General features: G+C 37.6%; 1 protein-coding gene and 1 long non-coding RNA gene across 8 annotated transcripts in view; both read left to right on the top strand.

Annotated features, from left to right (window-relative positions):
* Positions 1-5405, top strand: part of HSD17B6 (hydroxysteroid 17-beta dehydrogenase 6) — a 48523-nt gene extending 43118 nt beyond the window's left edge. For all 7 annotated transcript variants that reach the window (XM_040491682.1, XM_040491683.1, XM_040491685.1 and 4 more), the window contains 2 exons: positions 1612-1775; positions 4967-5405. In XM_040491682.1, the coding sequence (XP_040347616.1) occupies positions 1612-1775; positions 4967-5184 (382 nt within the window). In that variant the 3' untranslated portion in view covers positions 5185-5405. The remainder of the gene's footprint in view (positions 1-1611; positions 1776-4966) is intronic.
* Positions 5406-14047: 8642 nt separating this feature from the next.
* The window catches only part of LOC121040902 (uncharacterized), a 27838-nt gene continuing 22048 nt past the window's right edge, over positions 14048-19837 (top strand). Inside the window, exon 1 of the long non-coding RNA XR_005795491.1 lies at positions 14048-14715. This is a non-coding gene — a long non-coding RNA (uncharacterized LOC121040902). The remainder of the gene's footprint in view (positions 14716-19837) is intronic.

Raw genomic sequence — 19837 nt, 5'->3', positions numbered from 1 at the left:
ATCTCCATGGGGCTGCTGCCTGCTGATATACCACCACTCACAACTGGTTTCTCAAACTCCTTGACTCATTCCCAGACCAAGAACAAAGACCTGTCCATCCAATATTCAAATCATGAATTCCTTTAGAAAATTCCAGCATGCCTTAATTGTGCTAAGGCTGAACAGGGAAAGGAAGTTTTGTCCCACATATGAGTTGGAGTTTTAAAGGGAATGTAGATGTTGTGGTGTGATGGGAATCACAGTGAGGAAGCTACAAGGGGAAGTGAAATTTTAGGGTGGCTTGCATAGCCCTCCCTCTTTCCCAGCACACACAGGTACCTGGAGAATCTTTCTCACGTGGAAGGTTTTAGATTTTGCTTTGATAAGGTAGGCTCTTCCATTAGAATAGTGGTTTTTAACCTTTAGGATGCCTCAGAGCCACCCGGCAGGCTTATTCAAACACATTTACCCCCAGATTTTCTGACCTAATAAATCTGGACTGGAGCCCAGTAATTTGCATTTCTAACAGGCTCCCAAGACGCTGATGTTGCCATTTATCTGGGGTGCACAATTTGAGAACCACTCTCTGCTTTAGAGGGTCATGATGCTTTGTGTTCTATATTCTTATGGACCATTATTTCAAAGATTTCTCCTTGACATAGCTTGGGCTTCATCTGCTCCAGCGAGGCTACTTGAACCTCTAGATTAGGGAACACCCCTTATCACTGTCTCCTGAACACCTAGAGTATACCTCTCCTGTGGTGCACAATGCCATCCTACTTCTGGTGAAGGCAGTGCTTAGCACAGTGCCTGCTACATAGTCAGCCCCTGATCAATATTTTGGAACTGTTTGTTGAACTAACATGAATATTCTGGAATGACCAATGACTTGCAATTTTAATGCCCATATCATATTCTGTTAATGTTCTCTTGGAGTCTTAGAACATATGGTCATTTTTCAGAGGCCCATGCCCTTTTGTGAGTACAATTCCTATTACCTGCTACTCCTCTCTTCCCCTTTCTTTACTTGGAAATCTCCTCTTTATCCTTCAAGGCTCACCTGAAACATTCTTCCTCATTGAAGCCTTCCCTGACTCCATCAGAAAATCTGTGTACCTCCTGCTCTCTGCTCATGTAGCCCCTGGAATACCTCTGCTTTATAATTCTTTTGAGTTGTGTTATAATTATTTGCTTACTTGTTGGGCTCCCTTACTGTGAGATTTTTGAGGCAAGCAACTGAGCCTTAATTTTCTGAGACTGTGCATGTAAAATACTTAGCACAGTAGCTGCTCTAAAAATGCTAATTTTCTTTATTATTCCTTGTATTCTGCATGGCTTGACTGTCTAACATGTGGTAGGTACTTAATAGCTCTGTGAAAAGAGGGGCTGTAGAATTGAATGGTTATGGCAGTTTATATAATCATGTCCCAATTTTTGGACCTAGGGATATTTAAAATTTTGGTTTTTTCCTTTCCATTTCTTTATCCTTTAAAATATTCAGTAGAGATGTTTTTATAACCCGTTTTGTTTTGTTTTGTTTTGTTTTGTTTTGTTTTGTTTTGTTTCCTCCCTGAGAGCATTGAAATGTGCTGTCTCTCAATCAAGAGTTAACTCGAGGGTTTTTATTTTCAGGCGTGAGCTTCAACATTTTAGGGTGAAAATCAGCATCGTTGAACCTGGCTACTTCAGAACTGGAATGACAGATCTGCTGTGGTCCTTAGGGAGAATAAAGCAAGCCTGGGAAGAAGTCCCCTCGCATATTAAGGAGGCCTATGGACAGAAGTTTTTTGATGCCCGTGAGCTTTTCTTTTCATAGGATAATTGATAACCTTGCATGAGAAAGGGGAAAGAGGGTTGGTGGGGAATGATTGGCAGGCTCTGAGAACTGAGAACTAAGAACTATTTAAGGAAACAAAGCCTTCGTGGGACCAGAGGGATTTGAGAAGGTCCCAGGGCTCTCATGGTTGGCTTGGTGATGAGGAAGAGGTTATATTGACAGCTTAGGGGCAAGCTGCCTTGTGCTGCCTTGTCACCTACAGGCCTGGCCACCTGAGCACTAGGGAGGTATTACATGGTTAGAGACATGGAACTTCTGGGTCTCTAGAAAGGGGTGCCCCTCTGTAGTTTGGCAAGGCTGGCGTGGGAGGTCTGCACAACTGAAATACAGTCTTTTTGGTAACAAAGGGCCCAGCTACAACTCCATTCTTCCTGTGGGAGGAGGGTGTGTGTGTGTGAGTAGAGGGCAGTGGGTGAGAGCCAGCTTTGCAGGGCCCTATTGACTGTGTCCAGAGACTAGAAGTCATGTGCAGGCCTTAGGAGCATCATGGGAGTGAGATGGTTCAATTTCTTGTAAGAATGTCATCCTTAGGAACTGGAAGAGGAGGCAGTTTGGGGGTAAAGGCAAGGCAGTCTTCTTAGTAGAAGTAAGTCATGCACATCAATATGGGGTTTCACCTTCTGGGGAAAGCGATGCTTTTTCTTCAAAGAAGTCAGCAGCTTGCCAAGGCCCAAGGCAGCAGCTCTCCTTTCCATTTCATGAAAGGATCCTGCGATGGGTGGGTAGCAGCAGCCCTGTCACTGGCTTTGAGTGATATTGTAGTCCAGAGAAAAGAAGGCAGACAGAAGACTCCCAACCTACAGCACTGTCTTCTGGCCTAAGAGGGTGACCATTAACACAGCACTGTCTTCTGGCCTAAGAGGGTGACCATTAACACAGGAGAGAATTGGGTCAAGAAAAAGCTGCACAAAACAGTGCTTGAGCCTCTCAGAACTCATAGCAGGCCAGGGCACCACAGTTCCTAACATGCCAGAGGGCCAGCTACTGTTGTAAACTTTTCCCCACCTAAGGTTTTCAACTGTGTATTAGGGAATTTTTTTCTCTTGTAGATATATAATAGTTTGACAATAGAAATGAAGAGGAAAACAGAATTTATTGTAGTGACATTATGTAAAGTATATATGGATATAAAAGGATATATGTATTTGATGATTTAAAAGGAGTTGAGAGGTGCCTGGGTAGTTTAGTCGGTTGAGCGTCCGACTTTGGCTTAGGTCACAGTCTCGTGGTTCTTGAGTTCAAGCCCCACTTTGGGCTTTGTGCTGACAGCTCAGAGCCTGGAGCCTGGTTCAGATTCTGTGTAATCTTAAGTGTAATCTTCTGTGTAATCTTAAGTGTAATCTTAAATTTTCTGGTTCCCACATTAAAAAAAAAAGGAAACTGGTGAAATTAATTTTAGTAGCACAGTTTATTTAATCCTGCCTATCCAAGATACTATGATTTTGGCATTCATTTATTTATCATCAATGAAAGGTTGTTAATAAGGTATTTTATATTCTTTTTCTTATTAGTCTTTGAAACTTGGTATGTATTTTTTTTTATGTTTATTTACTTAGAGAGACAGAGAGAGAGACAGAGAGAGAGAGAGAGAGAGAGAGAGAGAGAGAGAGAGACAGAATCCAAAACAGGCTTGGCACTGCCTGCCCAGAGCCTGACTTGGGGCTTGAACTCATAAACCATGAGATCATGACCTGAGCGAAAACCAAGAGTCGGACACTTAACCAACTGAGCCACCCAGGTGCCCCAATATGTATTTTATACTTATAGCATATCTCAATTTGGATGCTAAATTTTCCTAGGAAACATTTCATCTGTAGATTAATAAAATTTATAGTTGCCAGCAGCGTTATTCATAATATCCCCAAAGTGGAAACAACTTAAATGTCTACCAACTAATGAATGGGTAAACAAAAGGTCATATAATGAATATAAAGTCATATAATGAATATAGTCATATATATATATATATATATATATATATATATATATATATAATGAATATTATTTGGCAATAAAAAGGAGTGAAATACTCATCCATGCTACAGCATGGATGAAGTTTGAAAACATTTTGCTTAGTGAAAAGAAGCCAGTCCCAAAAGATCACAATGTATAATTCTATTTATATGAAATGTCCAGAAAAAGCAATCCCCAGAGACAACAGGTAGATTGGTGGTTGCCTAGGACTGGTTGGGTTGGCAGAAAATGGTAGTGACTGCTAATAGGTACAAGTTTTCTTTTATTTTTTATTTTTATTTTTTATTTTTATTAAAAAAATTTTTTTTTCAACGTTTATTTATTTTGGGGACAGAGAGAGACAGAGCATGAACAGGGGAAGGGCAGAGAGAGAGGGAGACACAGAATCGGAAACAGGCTCCAGGCTCTGAGCCATCAGCCCAGAGCCTGACGCGGGGCTCGAACTCCCGGACCGCGAGATCGTGACCTGGCTGAAGTCGGACGCCTAACCGACTGCGCCACCCAGGCGCCCCAGTACAAGTTTTCTTTTAGGGATGATGAGAATGTTCTAAACTTAGATTGGGTGGGTGGTTGCACAATTCTGAATATACTAAAAGTCATTGACTTGTACACTTTATTTATTTATTTAATGTTTACTTATTTATTTTAAGAGCGAGAGAGAGCAGGGGAGGGGCAGAGAGAGAGGGAGACAGAGAATCTCAAGCTGACAGCGCAGAATCCGACGTGGGGATCGAACTCACGAACTGTGAGCCAAAAGCAAGAATCTGACGCTTACCCAACTGAGCCACCCACACACCCCAACTTGTACACTTTAAATGGCTGAATTTTATGGTTTATGAATCATAACTCAATAAGTTGTTAAAATGTTTCCAGTTGCAAAAGTAGATTCACATACCTATGTTGTTCAAGAAATGCTAAAATGTTTTCCAATGATGGAATTGAGGTTTAAAATGAAAATGAAAATTTAAAAATTCAGTTTTTAGTCATACTAGCTATATTTTAAGTGCTCAGCAGCTGCATTTGGCTATTGACTGCCACTGGGAAGCGTAGGTCTGATTAGCCTAATCCTTGTAGAAATTAAATGTAGTTAGACTTCTGTGACTGTATAAAACTGGAGCTTAACATTAAAATCCAAAGAATAAGATTGTTGACCACCATTTCTCTTTTTGGATACAGATCACAATGGCGTCAAACAAGGGCTGTTGAGATGTAGCACAAACCTGAACCTGGTCACTGACTGCATGGAACACGCTCTGATATCTGTGCATCCCCGTACTCGATATTCAGCTGGCTGGGATTCTCAGTTTTTCTTCATTCCTCTGTCTTATTTACCTACGTCACTGGCAGACTACATATTGACTAGATCTTGGCCCAAACCAGCCCAGGCAGTCTAAAGAAAACTGGTTTGATGGCTCTTGAAATGAAGAAGACAGTCTGAAATTGATCATTAGTGTCTCAGTAATCCTTATTAGGAACTAACATGTTTATAGTCTAGATATCCAAAGCTTATTCCTTTAGGTGATGAATTTTTATTACTTTAAGCATTTTTTGATGAGGATATTTCCAAAATGCATCATTCTTCTTTACCTTATTAAACAGAGTAGACTGAAAACAACTCAACTTGTCTTGATGTTATTTCTTTATGTAAATGAATACTTGTTCTATGCCATGGTACACTATTGCTCAAGGACTATTGAGAAATACATGGGCCTGTTTATCCTTACTTGAAATTGATTTGTACTATGGTACTTTTTTTTTTTTTAAGTTTATTTATTTATTTTGAAAAGAGCAAGGGAGGGGAGGGACAGAGAGAGGGAGACAGAAGATCTGAAGCAAGCTTTGTGCTGACAGCAGAGAGCCTGACATGGCTCAAACTCACAAACCATGAGATCATGACCCAAGCCAAAGTCAGACGTTTAACTGACTGAGCCACCTAGGTGCCTCTGATTTTCAATTTTTTAAATAAAAATAATATACACATACATACTTAAATGTTCAGTTAATACTCAAAAGCTTAAAAATAAAAAATATCAGTTCCCCACCCTTCATTGCTGCTCCTCAGAGGTAAATGCTTTCAATTTTTAGCTATTTCTTCTGCTATAACCTCTATATTTGTAAATAATATAGTGTCCGTTTTTTAAATTTAAATTTTGGTTAGTTAATATACAGTGCAATATTGGTTTCAGGAGTAGAATTCAATGTCTTATCACTTACATACAACACCCAGTGCTCATCACAAGTGCTCTCCCTAGTACGTATCACCCATCGAGCCCATCTCCCACCTCCCTCCCTCCATCAACCCTTAGTTTGTATTCTGTCATTAAGAGTTTCTTGCAGTTTGTTTCCCTCTCTTTTCCCCCCACCCTTCCCATATGTTCATCTGTTTTGTTCCTTAAATTCCACATATGAGTGAAATCATATGGTATTTTTCTTTCTCCGATTATTTCACTTGTCATAATACATTCTAGCTCCATCCATGTTGTTGCAAATGGCAAGATTTCATTCTTCTTTTTTTTTTTTTTTTTTAATTTTTTTTCAACGTTTTTATTTATTTTTGGGACAGAGAGAGACAGAGCATGAACGGGGGAGGGGCAGAGAGAGAGGGAGACACAGAATCGGAAACAGGCTCCAGGCTCTGAGCCATCAGCCCAGAGCCCGACGCGGGGCTCGAACTCACGGACCGCGAGATCGTGACCTGGCTGAAGTCGGATGCTTAACCGACTGCGCCACCCAGGCGCCCCAAGATTTCATTCTTCTTGATGGCTGAGTAATATTCCACTCTGTGTGTGTGTGTGTGTGTGTGTGTGTGTGTGTGTGTGTGTGTGTATCAATCACATCTTCTTTGTCCATTCATTAGTTGATGGACATTTTGTCTCTCTCCATAGTTTGGCTATTATTGATAATGTTACTATAAACATTGGGGTGCATGTACCCCTTCAAACCTGTATTTTTATATCCTTTGGGTAAATACCTAATAGTGCAACTGCTGGATCATAGGGTAGTTCTACTTTTAGTTTTTTGAGGAACCTCCATACAGTTCTCCAGAGTGGCTGCACCAGTTTGCATTCCCACCAACAGTAAGAGGGTTCCCCTTTCTCTACCTCCTCACCAACACCTGTTGTTTCTTGTTAATTTTAGCCATTCTGACAGGTGTGAGGTGTGACAGGTAAAGAACTGATGTTTTTTATTTTTAAGCTTTTGAGTATTAACTGAACATTTAAGTATGTATGTGTATATTATTTTGATTTAAAAAGTTAAAAATCAGGGGCACCTAGGTGGCTCAGTCAGTTAAGCATCTTTGGCTTGGGTCAAAAACCATTGTGGTTTTGATTTGTATTTCCCTGATGAGGAGTAATGTTGAACATCTTTTCATGTGTCTGTTAGCCATCTGGATGTCATTTGGAACAGATGTCTTGGAAAAGTATCTATTCATGTCTTCTGTCCATTTCTTTTTTTTTTTTTTTTTTTTTTTTTTTTACGTTTTTATTTATTTTTGGGACAGAGAGAGACAGAGCATGAACGGGGGAGGGGCAGAGAGAGAGGGAGACACAGAATCGGAAACAGGCTCCAGGCTCCGAGCCATCAGCCCAGAGCCTGACGCGGGGCTCGAACTCACGGACCGCGAGATCGTGACCTGGCTGAAGTCGGACGCTCAACCGACTGCGCCACCCAGGCGCCCCTGATAAATTCTTTATACATTTTGGATACTGATGCTTTATCAGATATGTTATTTGTAAATATCTTGTCCCATTCTGTAGGCTTCCTTTTAGTTTGATTGTTTCCTTTGCTGTGCAGAAGCTTTTTATCTTGATGAGGTCCCAATAGTTCATGTTTCCTTTTGTTTCTCTTGCCTTTGGTGATATGTCTAGTAAGAAGTTGCTGTGGCCAGGGTCAAAGAGGTTGCTGTCTGTGTTCTCTAGGATTTTGATGGTTTCCTGTCTCACATTTAGGTCTTTCACCCATTTTGAATTCATTTTTGTGTATGGTGTAAGAAAGTGGCCCACTTTCATTCTTCTGCATGTTGCTGACCAGTTTTCCCAGCACCATTTGTTGAAGAGACTATCTTTTTTTCCATTGGATATTCTTTCCTGCTTTTGTTGAAGATTAGTTGACCATATAGTTGTGGGTCCATTTCTGGGTTTTCTTTTCTGTTCCATTGATCTATATGTCTGTTTTTGTGCCAGTACCATACTGTCTTGATGACTACAACTTTGTAATATAGCTTGAAATCTGGAGTCATGATGCCTTCAGTTTTGTTTTTCTATACTGTTATTTCTTGATTTATTAATTTTAGACATTATCAATTGATTTTCTATTGAGGAAAATCCTGTTGATTTTCCTATTAGATTATATAAAGGCCACTTTCTTGGCCATTTCCCCTATCCCCATATTTTAAATATAATTTTATCTCATTTTCAGTCAAATTAATAGTGTTTGCATTGTTAAGTGAATATTGCTTGTTGTTTATTCAAGTATTTTTCCTTTATAGTACCATTTTTTTTTTGTTTTTCTTAGAGTTAATTATTGTCTGCTTTTTTACTTACATGGTTTTTAATTTATTTTAATTTTTTGGTTCTCTCAGTTGTCAGAATTCTATCAGTAGTGTTTTTACATAGTTAAACTATAGAATTATTCATTCCATTTCAACTGATTCAATACAGGATCACCCTTTGATTTAGTCATCATGTCTTTGTAGTCTCATTTAATCTATAATAATTTCTTAATTAAAAAAATCTTTTATGATACTGACCTTTTTGAAGAGTACTAGGTATTTTATAAAGCATCCCCCCATTTGCATTGTATATTCTGTCCTCATGATCAAATCCATTTTATACATTTTGGCAGAGATGCCACAGAAGTAATATTGTGTCCCTCTCAATGCATCATATCAGTGGGCAAAGATGTCAGTTTATCTCATTGGTGCTGTAGTTAAGTTTGAACCCTTGGTTAAAATAGAGCCCGCCAAGTTTCTCCACTATAAAGTTAATTTTTTTTGTAATTAATAAATAATATGTGAGGGTGTTTTGAGATTATATAAATGTCCTATACCTCATCAAATTTTTACCTGCTAATTTTAGAATTATTAATGTTTCTTTTAAAAATCAGTTATTACTTTGATGATTATGAATGGTGACTTTAAATTCCCTCATTACATCTGCATTTACAAGTTGAAATTTCCATCTCCTTTATTTTTTATTATAAAAATGGATTCATGGATTCTTATTTTATTCAGTTAGTTATAAACCATTTCTGTCATTGTTTCATATTTTTAGAATTCCTATACCCATCCAATGATAACAAATATCTACCAGTTGGGAGTTTGATTATTTACTTGTGTTGTTTTGTCTTTAAACTATATAGTTTGTAGTTTCATATGTAGTCAAAGTACTTCTTCCAAACATTAATTTTCCCCCATTCAGTGTTTATTATTCATTTGAAATATAGTTTGGTGTATTTTTTTCTTGTTAGTATTTAATTTATCTTTTCTCCCCTTGCTTGCTCATTGATTTTATTTTTTGAGTACATAAAAAACATTAACATGATTCTGAAGTCAAACCTTATAGTGAGGTAAATCTCAGACATTATATAGGAACTGTAATTTTTAAAAATGTTATCATTTGTGTTGCAATAGCAACAACAAAAATATAAAATACCTAGGAATGCTTGCTTGCTTTATTTATTTATTTATTTATTTATTTATTTATTTATTTATTTCAGGTAAGTTTTTTTTTTAATGTTTATTTTTGAAAGAGAGAGAGAGAGCACGCACTAGCGGGGGACATTTTGACAATATTTATTCTTCCAAATGAGCATGGAATATTTTTCCATTTTTTTGTGTCTTCAATTTCTTTCATAAGTTTTCTGTGGTTTTCAGTGTATATATTTTTCACCTCTTTGGTTAGGTTTATTCCTAGGTATTTTATGGGTTTTGGTGCAATCATAAATGGGATTGATTACTTGATTTCTCTTTCTGCTTCTTCATTATTGGTGTATAGAAATGCAACTGGTTTTTGTGCATTGATTTTATATCCTGTGACTTTGCTGAATTTATGGATCAGTTCTAGCAGTTTTTTCGTGGAATCTTTTGGGTTTTCCATAGAGTATCATTTGGTCTATGAATAGTGAAAGTTTGACTTCCTCCTTGTCAAGTTAGATGCCTTTTATTCATTTGTGTTGTCTGATTGCTGAGGTTAGGACTTCCAATCCTATGTTGAATAACAGTGGTGAGAGTGGACATTGTTGTGTTCCTGACCTTAGAGGGAAAGCTTGAGTTTTTCCCCATTGAGGATGATATTAGCGGTGGGTCTTTCATATATGGTTTTTATGTTCTTGAGGTGTGATCCTTCTATCCCTACTTTCTTGAGGGCTTTTATCAAGAAAGGATGCTGTATTTTGTCAAGTGCTTTCTTTGCATCTATTGAGAGGATCATGTGGTTCTTTTCCTTTCTTTTATTGATGTGATGTATCACATTTGTTGATTCACAGATATTGAATCAGCCCTGCATCCCAGGTATAAATACCACTTGGTCGTGGTGAATAACTCTTTTAATGTATTGTTGGATCCGGTTGGCTAGTATCTTGTTGAAGATTTTTGCATCCATGTTCATCAGGGAAATTGGTCTGTAGTTCTCCTTTTTAGTGGGATCTTTGGTTTGGGAATCAAGGTAAGGCTGGCTTCATAGAATGAGTTTGGACGTTTTCTTTCCATTTCTATTTTTTGGAACAGCTTCAAAAGGATATGTGTTAACTCTTCTTTAAATGGTTGGTAGAATTCCCCTGGAAAGCCATCTGGCCCTGGACTCTTGGTATTTTGGAAGAATTTTGATTACTAATTCAATTTCTTTACTGTTTATGAGTCTGTTCAAATTTTCTATTTCTTATTTAAGTTTTGGTAGTTCATCTGTTTCTAGGAATTTGTCCATTTCTTCCAGATTGCCCAATTTATTGGCATATAATTGTTCATAATATTCTCTTATTGTTTGTTTTTCTGCCGTGTTGGTTGTGATCTTTCCTCTTTCATTCTTGATTTTATTTATTTGGGTCCCTTCCTTTTTCTTTTTGGTCAAACTGGCTAGGAGTTTATCAATTTTCTTAATTCTTTCAAAGAACCAGCTTTTGTTTTCATTGATATGTTCTATTGTTTTGTTTTGTTTTTTTAGATAGCATTGAATTCTGCTCTAATCTTTATTATATCCCATCTTCTGCTGGTTTTGAGTTTTATTTGCTGGTCTTTTTCCAGCTCTTTAAGGTGTAAGGTGAAAGGAGACCTTTATTCCTTCTTTAGGAAAGCCTGGATTGCTATATACTTCCCTTTTATGATCGCCTTTGCATCCCAGAGGTTTTGGGCTGTGGTGTTATCATTTTCATTGGCTCCTTGTACTTTTAAATTTCCTCTTTAACTTCTTGTTTAGCCCATTCATTCTTTAGTAGGATGTTCTTTAGTTTTCAGGTATTTGTTGTCTTTCCAAATTCTTTCTTGTGGTTGATTTTGAGTTTCATAGCATTGTGATCTGAAAATATGCATGGTATGATCTCGATCTTTTTGTACTTATTGAGGGCTGATTTGTGTCCCAGTATGTGATCTGTTCTGGAGAATGTTCCGTGTGCACTTGAGAAGAATGTGTATTCTGCTGCTTTAGGATGAAATATTCTGAATATATCTGTTAAGTCTATCCCGTCCAGTGTGTCACTCAAAGTCATTGTTTCCTTGTTGATTTTCTGTTTAGATGATCTGTCCATTGTTGTAAGTGGGATGTTGAAGTGCCCTACTATTGTGGTACTTTATCAATGAGTTTCTGTATGTTTGTGATTAATTGATTAAATATTTGGTTGCTCACATGTTTGGGGCATATATGTTTACAATTGTTAGGCCTTCTTGGTGGATAGACCCCTTAATTATGATATAATGCCCTTCTTCATCTCTTGTTACAGTCTTTATTTTAAAATCTAGATTGTCTGGTATAAGTATGGCTACTCTGGCTTTCTTTTGGTGACCGTTAGCATGACAGATGCTTTTCCATCCCTTTACTTTCAATCTGAAGGTGTCTTTAGGTCTAAAGTGGGTCTCTTGTAAACAACATATAGATGGATCTTGTTTTCTTATCCATTCTGTTACCTTATGTCTTTTGTTTTTGTTTTTTTTTTTAATTTTTTTTTCTTTTTTTTTCAACGTTTATTTTTATTTTGGGACAGAGAGAGACAGAGCATGAACGGGGGAGGGGCAGAGAGAGAGGGAGACACAGAATCGGAAACAGGCTCCAGGCTCTGAGCCATCAGCCCAGAGCCCGATGCGGGGCTCGAACTCACGGACCGCGAGATCGTGACCTGGCTGAAGTCGGACGCTTAACCGACTGCGCCACCCAGGCGCCCCTCCTTATGTCTTTTGATTGGAGTGTTTAGTCTATTGACATTTAGAGTGAGTACTGAAAGTTATGAATTTATTGCCATGGTGTTTCCTGCAGAGTTGGAGTTTCTGGTAGTGTTCTCTGGTCCTTTCTAGTCTTTGTTGCTTTTGGTCTTTTTTGTTTTATTTTGTCTTTTCTCCCCTCAGAGAGTCCCCCCTAAAATTTCTTGCAGGGCTGGTTTAGTGGTCATGAGCTCCTTTAGTTTTTGTTTGTCTGGGAAACTTTTTTATCCCTCCTTCTAGTTTGAATGACAGCCTTGCTGGATAAAGAATTCTTGGTTGCATATTTTTCTGATTTCAGCACATTGAATATATCCTGCCACTCGTTTCTGGCCTGCCAAATTTCTGTGGATAGGTCTGCTGTGAACCTGATCTGTCTTCCCTTGTAGGTTAAGGACTTTTTTTCCCTTGCTTGTTTCATGATTCTTTTCTTTTCTGTGTATTTTGTGAATTTGACTATGGTATTCCTTATTGATGTTCGATTTTTGTTAAATCTACTGGGAGTTCTCTGTGCTTCCTGAATTTTGATGTCTGTGTCTTCCCCCAGGTTAGGAAAGTTTTCTGCTATGATTTGCTCACATAAACCTTCTGCCCCTTTTCCTCTCTCTTCATTTTCTGGGACCCCTATGATTCTGATGTTATTCCTTTTTAATGAGTCACTGAGTTCTCTAATTCTTATATTGTGCTCTTTTACCTAGTCTCCCTCTTTTTTTTCTGCTTCCTTATTCTCCATAAGTTTGTCCTCTGTATCACTGATTCGCTGCTCTACTTCATCCATCCTTGCCACCGTGGCATCCATTTGGATTGCATCTAAGTTACAACATTTTTAATTTCATCCTGACTAGATTTTACTTATTTTATCTTTGCAGAAAGGGATTCTATGCTTTTTTCAACCCCAGCTAGTATTATCATGATTCTAAATTTTGGTTCAGACATCTTGACTGTAACTGTGTTGATTAAGTGCCTGGCTGTCATTTCTTCCTGTTCTTTCTTTTGGGGTGAATTCCTTTGTTTTATCATTTTGGAGGAAGAAAAAGAATTAATAAAATAAAAATTAAAAAATTAAAAACAACACAAATAAAATAAAGAATGCTATATCTTAGGTGTGTTTTTGTTTGGTTGTTGAAAGAAGCTTGATAGCATAGAGAGAAAAGGGAAAGAAGAGAATAGAAAAAAAGGAAAACATTTAAAAAGTTAAAAAATGAATACAATAAAACAGAATAAAATGAAATGATGAAAGTAAAATAGAATGGAAGAAAATTACAAAAACGTAAAACATAGTAGAAAAATTTAAGGAAACATTTTTTATTAAAATGGAAAATAAAAACAAAACTTTCTCGGGGCGCCTGGGTGGCGCAGTCGGTTAAGTGTCCAACTTCAGCCAGGTCACGATCTCGCGGTCCGTGAGTTCGAGCCCCGCGTCGGGCTCTGGGCTGATGGCTCGGAGCCTGGAGCCTGTTTCTGATTCTGTGTCTCCCTCTCTCTCTGCCCCTCCCCCGTTCATGCTCTGTCTCTCTCTGTCCCAAAAATAAATAAACGTTGAAAAAAAAATTTATAAAAAACAAAACAAAAAAAACCCCAAAACTTTCTCTTTCTATATTCAAGAATAAGAAAAGAAGAAGAAAAAGAATTGAGTAGATGGACCAGCGAACAGAATGAAAAATGATTGAAATTATATCAAGTTTCCTCTAGAAGTCAAACTATGAAGCACTTTACAATCCATAAACTAAGCAGACAGAGAGACTTGTGTTCCTCTAGCGCTTGGTTGGTTCAGTTGGGTGGGGCTGAGTGTAATGGCTCTGTTCTCCACTAGAGGTGCTGCTTAGCTTACTGGGGTGGATCACTGTGGCACGTGTATGTGTATATGTGCATGTGCGGGAGAGGTGAATATGACGTCACCTAGCTACTCAGTCTCTGGTATCAGAACTCTGCTTTTGCCAACTGGCAGTCAAGCACCTCTCCTTTGTCTCCAGCTTCCATCCACTTCCCGCTTCTACACTGTTGGCAATCAAGCTGTCAGCCTGCCAGGTGGCATCTCCCTCCCAAGTTTTATCTCAGAATTGGTTGTGTTTCCAAACTCCTTACTTCTGAGGGCCCTGTGGCTTTGACCTGCTCAGACCCTCTGGGGGAGGGTCTTGCCTGAGCAATGACTGGGTGCCAGCCCACCCTCAGGAACATTTGTGGGACAGCACTGCTGCCAATGCCCAGAGACTACAGCTGATGCCAGCCTGCCCCAGAAAAAGTTCATGTGATCGTGTAGCAGCAGCGTTTCAGGGATTATGGTAAATTACAACACACATCTGGTGCTAGGCTTCACCTCCCCTTAACATCCTTTTTTCCAACACCAGCAAATGTGGCTGTTCTCTGGAGTCCACTGGGACCTTTGCCTGTGGGGAGGCCACACAGCCTCTACCAAATGTCCTCTCTGCAGGGGAATTGCCTCTCCCCCGGTGGCCCAAGGGCCTCTTGGATCTCGCTGTCTGTTCCTGAGGATCCACCCTTCCCACCGGAGCACCACCAGGTATTGAGCTGTGGAGTTTCAGACTCTGCACTCCCGTTTATAGAGTCTTAACGGTATTTAGACCATCTCTTTCCTTTCTTTCTTGTTAAGTCCCTTATGGGTGTTTCCACTCTTTCTCTTTCTCTCCACCTGCTTTTAGGGGGGGAGTGCTTTTCCTGTACTCTCCCCCCTGTCTCTGTCCTCTCTCTGCAAGCAAAAATGGCTCCCTATCCTCTGCAGCTTCTCTCTCCCCCAGTTCACCTTTCTGCACTGCATACCTGTTGAGTTCTGTGGTTTAAGTTGTGCAGATTGTTGTGTTAATCCTCAGATCGATTTTTTAGGTGTGCAAGATGGTTTGGTGTTGATCTAGATGCATTTCAGGGATAAGAGAAGCAAAAAAGCTTCCCTGCTGCTCTGCCATCTTGGCCCCTCTCCTGGTACCTAGTAATCTTAACAAAAGATGTGCAATACCTTCATATAGGAAATTGTAAAATTTTATTGCAAGACATTAAACAAAGCCTAAGTAAATGTAAAAGCATACAATATTTATTATTAATAGGGATTCTTAATATCAGAAAAAGACATATCAATTTCCCTCAAATAATTTATAAATTCAATGTGATTTTGATCCAGTTAAAATCCCAATAGCATTTTATTCAAACTGAGGAGCTGTTTTTCAAATTTAATTGTAAGAACAAGGGAGCAGTACAACCCAGAGAATTTTGAAGTACGAAGTGAATGAAACTTGCCTCCCCTGAGCATTACTTACTATAATATTAATAACATGAGCAGTTAGAGGCAAATCAAAGATAGACAAATAGATTTAAAGAGCAGAGTGAGAGTTGAGATGTGGAAACTTGACATGACAGTATCATAACAAGGTAGTGGGTTAACAATCCAATAGCAGACATAGGACAACAGTTTTTTCTTGGAGAATTAATATTATTATCTATGGAAAGATAATAAAATTAGATACTTATCCCATACCACACACAAAAATAAGTTCCAGAGGAATAAATACCTAAATGTAAAAAGCACAACTTTCAATCTACCAAAATAAAACATTGAGAACGTATTTATGTCTTAGGATAGGGAAGACTTTAAACAAGAAACACAAGAACACAATCATACAGGAAGAGTATTAAGTCTGACTACAATAAAATTAAGGAGGGCTTCTCTATATCAGATACACCTTACATAAGCCAGAAGATGAGCTACCAATTGGGAGGTATATTGCATCATAGATAACCACAAATTATTTAAAATTATTTTTTTCCAGTTTTTTTGAGAAATAGTTCACAAATGTGACTGGATAAGTTTAAGGTATATAGCATGAAGGTTTAATTTACATGTAGTGTGAAATAATTAACCACAATAGGTTTAGTTACATCGTCTCATGTAGATAAAATAAAAAGAACAAAAAAAGTTTCCTTGCGTTAAATCTCTTAGGATCTTCTCTCTTAATAACTACCATATAATACACAGCTATGTTAGCAATGTATAATATACAGCAATTATGTTGTACATTATATTCCTAGTACTTATTTATCTTATAACTGAAAGTTTGTACCTTTTTTTCATCCAAGAGAGATTTTTAAAATTTTAATTATTTTAATTCCATTATAGTTAACATTCAGCATTAAATTAGTTTTAGGTGTACAATATAATGATTCAACAATTCTATATATTACTTAGTGCTCATCAGGATAAATATACTCTTAATCCCCTTCACCTATTTCACCCATACCCCACCTACCTCTCCTCTGATAACCTTAAGTTTGTTCTCTATAGCTGAAAGTCCATTTTTTGGTTTGTCTGTTTTTTTTCCCTTTGTTCATTTTTTTCTTAAATTCCACATGAGTGAAATCATATAGTACTTGTCGTTATCTGACTTATTTCACTTATTGTTATACTCTCTAGCTCCATCCATGTTGTTGCAAATGGCAAGATTTTGTTCTTTTTTATGAGTGAATAATATTCCATTGTATATAGGCCACACCTTCCTTATCCATTCATCTATCAGTGGATACTTGGGCTGTTTCCAAAATTTGGTTGTTGTAAATAATGCTGCAATAAACATAGGGGTGATGGAAGTTTGTACCTTTTGACAACCTTCCTCCAATTCCCCCACCCTCCATCCCTGCCTCTGATAACCATAAATCTGATCAGTTTTCTATGAGTTTCATGGATTCTTTTTTCCCAGTTCCACATATAAGTAAGATCATACAGTATTTGTCTTTCTTTCTCTGACTTATTTCATTTAGAATATTGCCTTCAAGATTCATCCATTTTGTCAAAACGAGGATTTCCTTGCTTTGTTTTGTTTTCATAATGGCTGGGTAATATTCCATTGTATCTATGTACCACAACTGTATCTATTCATCCACTGATGGACACTTAGGTTGTTTCCATGTCTTGGTTGTTTCATGCTGTTTTTCATGGTGTCTGTACCAACTTACATTCTTACCAAGAGGTCACAAGGATTCTCTTTTCTCTACATCCACGCTAGCATTTATCTCTTGTCTTTTTGATGATGGCCATTCTAATAGGTGTGAGGTGATATCTCAGTGTGGTTTTAATTTGCATTTCCCTAGTGACTAGTGATGTTGAGTATCTTTTCATGTACCTGTTGGCCCTTCATGTATCTTCTTTGGAAAAATGGCTGTTCAGGTCCTTTGCCTATATTTAAAATTGGATTATTTGGTTTATTTATTTATTTGCTATTGAATTGAATGAGTTCTTTATAGATTTTGGATATTAACCCCTTATCAGATACATAGTTTGCCAATGTGGGTTTTTTTTTCCCCATTCATAGGTTGTCTTTTCACTTAGTTGATTTTTTTTTCTGTGCAGAAGCTTTTTAGTTTGATGTAATCCCACTTATTTATTTTTTATTCTGTTGCTTGTGCTATAGGTGTGATTTCCAAAAAAAATTATTTCTTTTTTAAAAAACTGTTTATTTTTGAGAGAGAAAGAGAGCACATGTGCTTGTGTGCTTGCATGAGGGAGAGGAGCCAAGCTGGCTCCATGCTGTCAGTGAAAAGCCTGATGTGGAACTCAAACCCACGAACTGTCAGATCATGAACTGAGCCAAAATCAAGAATCAGACATTTCACCAAATGAGCCACCCAGGCACCCCCACAAAAATAATTTCTAAGACCCATTTCAAGAAGCTTTTTCCTGTGTTTTGTTCTAGGAGTTTCATAGTTTCAGGTCTTACATTTAAGTCTAATCCATTTCAAGTTAGTTTTTGTGGGTGGTGTTAGATAAAGGTAAAGCTTCATTCTTTTATGTATGAATATCCTATTTTCCTAGCACCATTTATTGAAGAGACTGTCTTTTCTCTGTTGATTTACTCTTGGCTCTCTTGTCAAATATAAGTTGACTATATATGCTTAGGTTTGTCTCTGGGCTCTCGATTCTTTGCCATTGGTCTAGTTGACTAGTTTTATGTCAGTACCATACTATTTTAGTCACTATAGTTTTATAGTATAGCTCAAAATCAGGAAACGTGATGCCTCCCTTCTTTTCCTCAAGGTTTCTTTGGCTATTTGGGGTCTTCTGTGGTTCCATAAATATCACAAAGTTTTATTGTTAAATAGAACTCAAAATTTATAAGCAAAAGAAACAATGACAGGGGCGTCTGGCTGGTTCAGTCAGTAGAGCATGCAACTCTTGATCTCAGGGTCATGAGCTTGAACCCCACATTGGGTGCAGAGATTACTTTAAAAAAAGAAAAAAAGAAAAGAAGCAATGATAGAAAAATGGACATGGGGAACAGGGATGGCTCAGTCGGTTGAGTGACCAACTTCAGCTCAGGTCATGATCTCACAGTTTGTTATTTGAGCCCTGCATCAGGCTTGCTGCTGTCAGCACAGAGTCCACTTTGGATCTTCTGTCTCCCTCTCTCTCTGCCCTTTCCCCACTTGTGTTCTCTCTCTCTCAAAAATAAATAAATCTGAAAAAAAAAATGGACAGAGGATAAAGGAAAAAAAGAGAGAAAAACCAAAAAACAGACTCTTAACTGTAGAGAACAAACAGGTGGTTGGTTACCAGAGGGGAGGTGGGTTGGTGGATGGGTGAAATAGGTGAAGGGGATTAAGAGTACATTTATCTTGATAAGCATTGAGTAATACATAGAATTGTTGAATCAGTATCTTACATGCCTGAAACTAATATATCACTGTTAATTATACTGGAATTAAAAAAAATAAAGAAGGCCTAAATATAAATAGAGAGATATACTGTGTTTATAGTATATATACTCAATATAATTGTTAATTCTCTCTCTAAAAAAAAAAGAAAATAAAAATGGACAGAGGAAATGAAAATCTGAATGGCTAATAAAAATACAATATGTGCTAATTTTCACTAGTAATCAGTGAAATGCAAGGCCACAGAGAGGGTACAATTCCTCATCCACAATACTGTCAAAAATTAAAAGTCAGCCAATACCAAGAGGGAATCAGTAGATCAGTAGCAGACCCTACACTTCTGTGCAAGATTAAATTTGTAGAGCCATTTTGGTGAGCAATTTGGGAAATATCTGATAAACTTGAAGTGCATTTGCCCTGTAACTCAACAATTTCACTCCCAGATACAGATCATAAATATCATACATGTACACAAGAAGACCTCTACAAGAATCTTCATTATTCTAGTGTTTGAATCATGATAAATTGGAAACAACTTATCTGTAAATTCAGAGGATAATGGACAAATTGTAGTATGTTCATACAATGGTTGATTTAATCTATCTATCATCTATCTACCCATCCATCCACCTGATGGTTAACATGGATCCTCATGAGGATTAAGTTATATATATCAATATATATCAATGTGAGTACAATTTAAGAACATAATGAGTGAGAAAAATACATTGCAGAAGATATGAGCAGCAGTATGATATCTTTTGTTTAAAGTGTTAAAACTTGGGGCGCCTGGGTGGCTCAGTCAGTTGCTTTTTGGCAGTATTACGGATGTGGAATTGTACCTCTCTGTGGTTTTACTTTGCATTTTTCTGATTACTGGTGAAAATGAGTATATTTTGTATAGTTATTAGCCATTCAGATTTTAATTTCCTCTGTCCATTTTTCTTTCTTTCTTTCTTTCTTTCTTTCTTTCTTTCTTTCTTTCTTTC

Source organism: Herpailurus yagouaroundi, unplaced genomic scaffold, assembly GCF_014898765.1.
Source record: "Herpailurus yagouaroundi ecotype Mexico unplaced genomic scaffold, PumYag 182, whole genome shotgun sequence".
Lineage (NCBI taxonomy): Eukaryota > Metazoa > Chordata > Mammalia > Carnivora > Felidae > Herpailurus > Herpailurus yagouaroundi.
The sequence above is the reverse complement of the archived record's forward strand: the minus strand, read 5'-3'. Positions and strand labels throughout refer to the sequence as shown.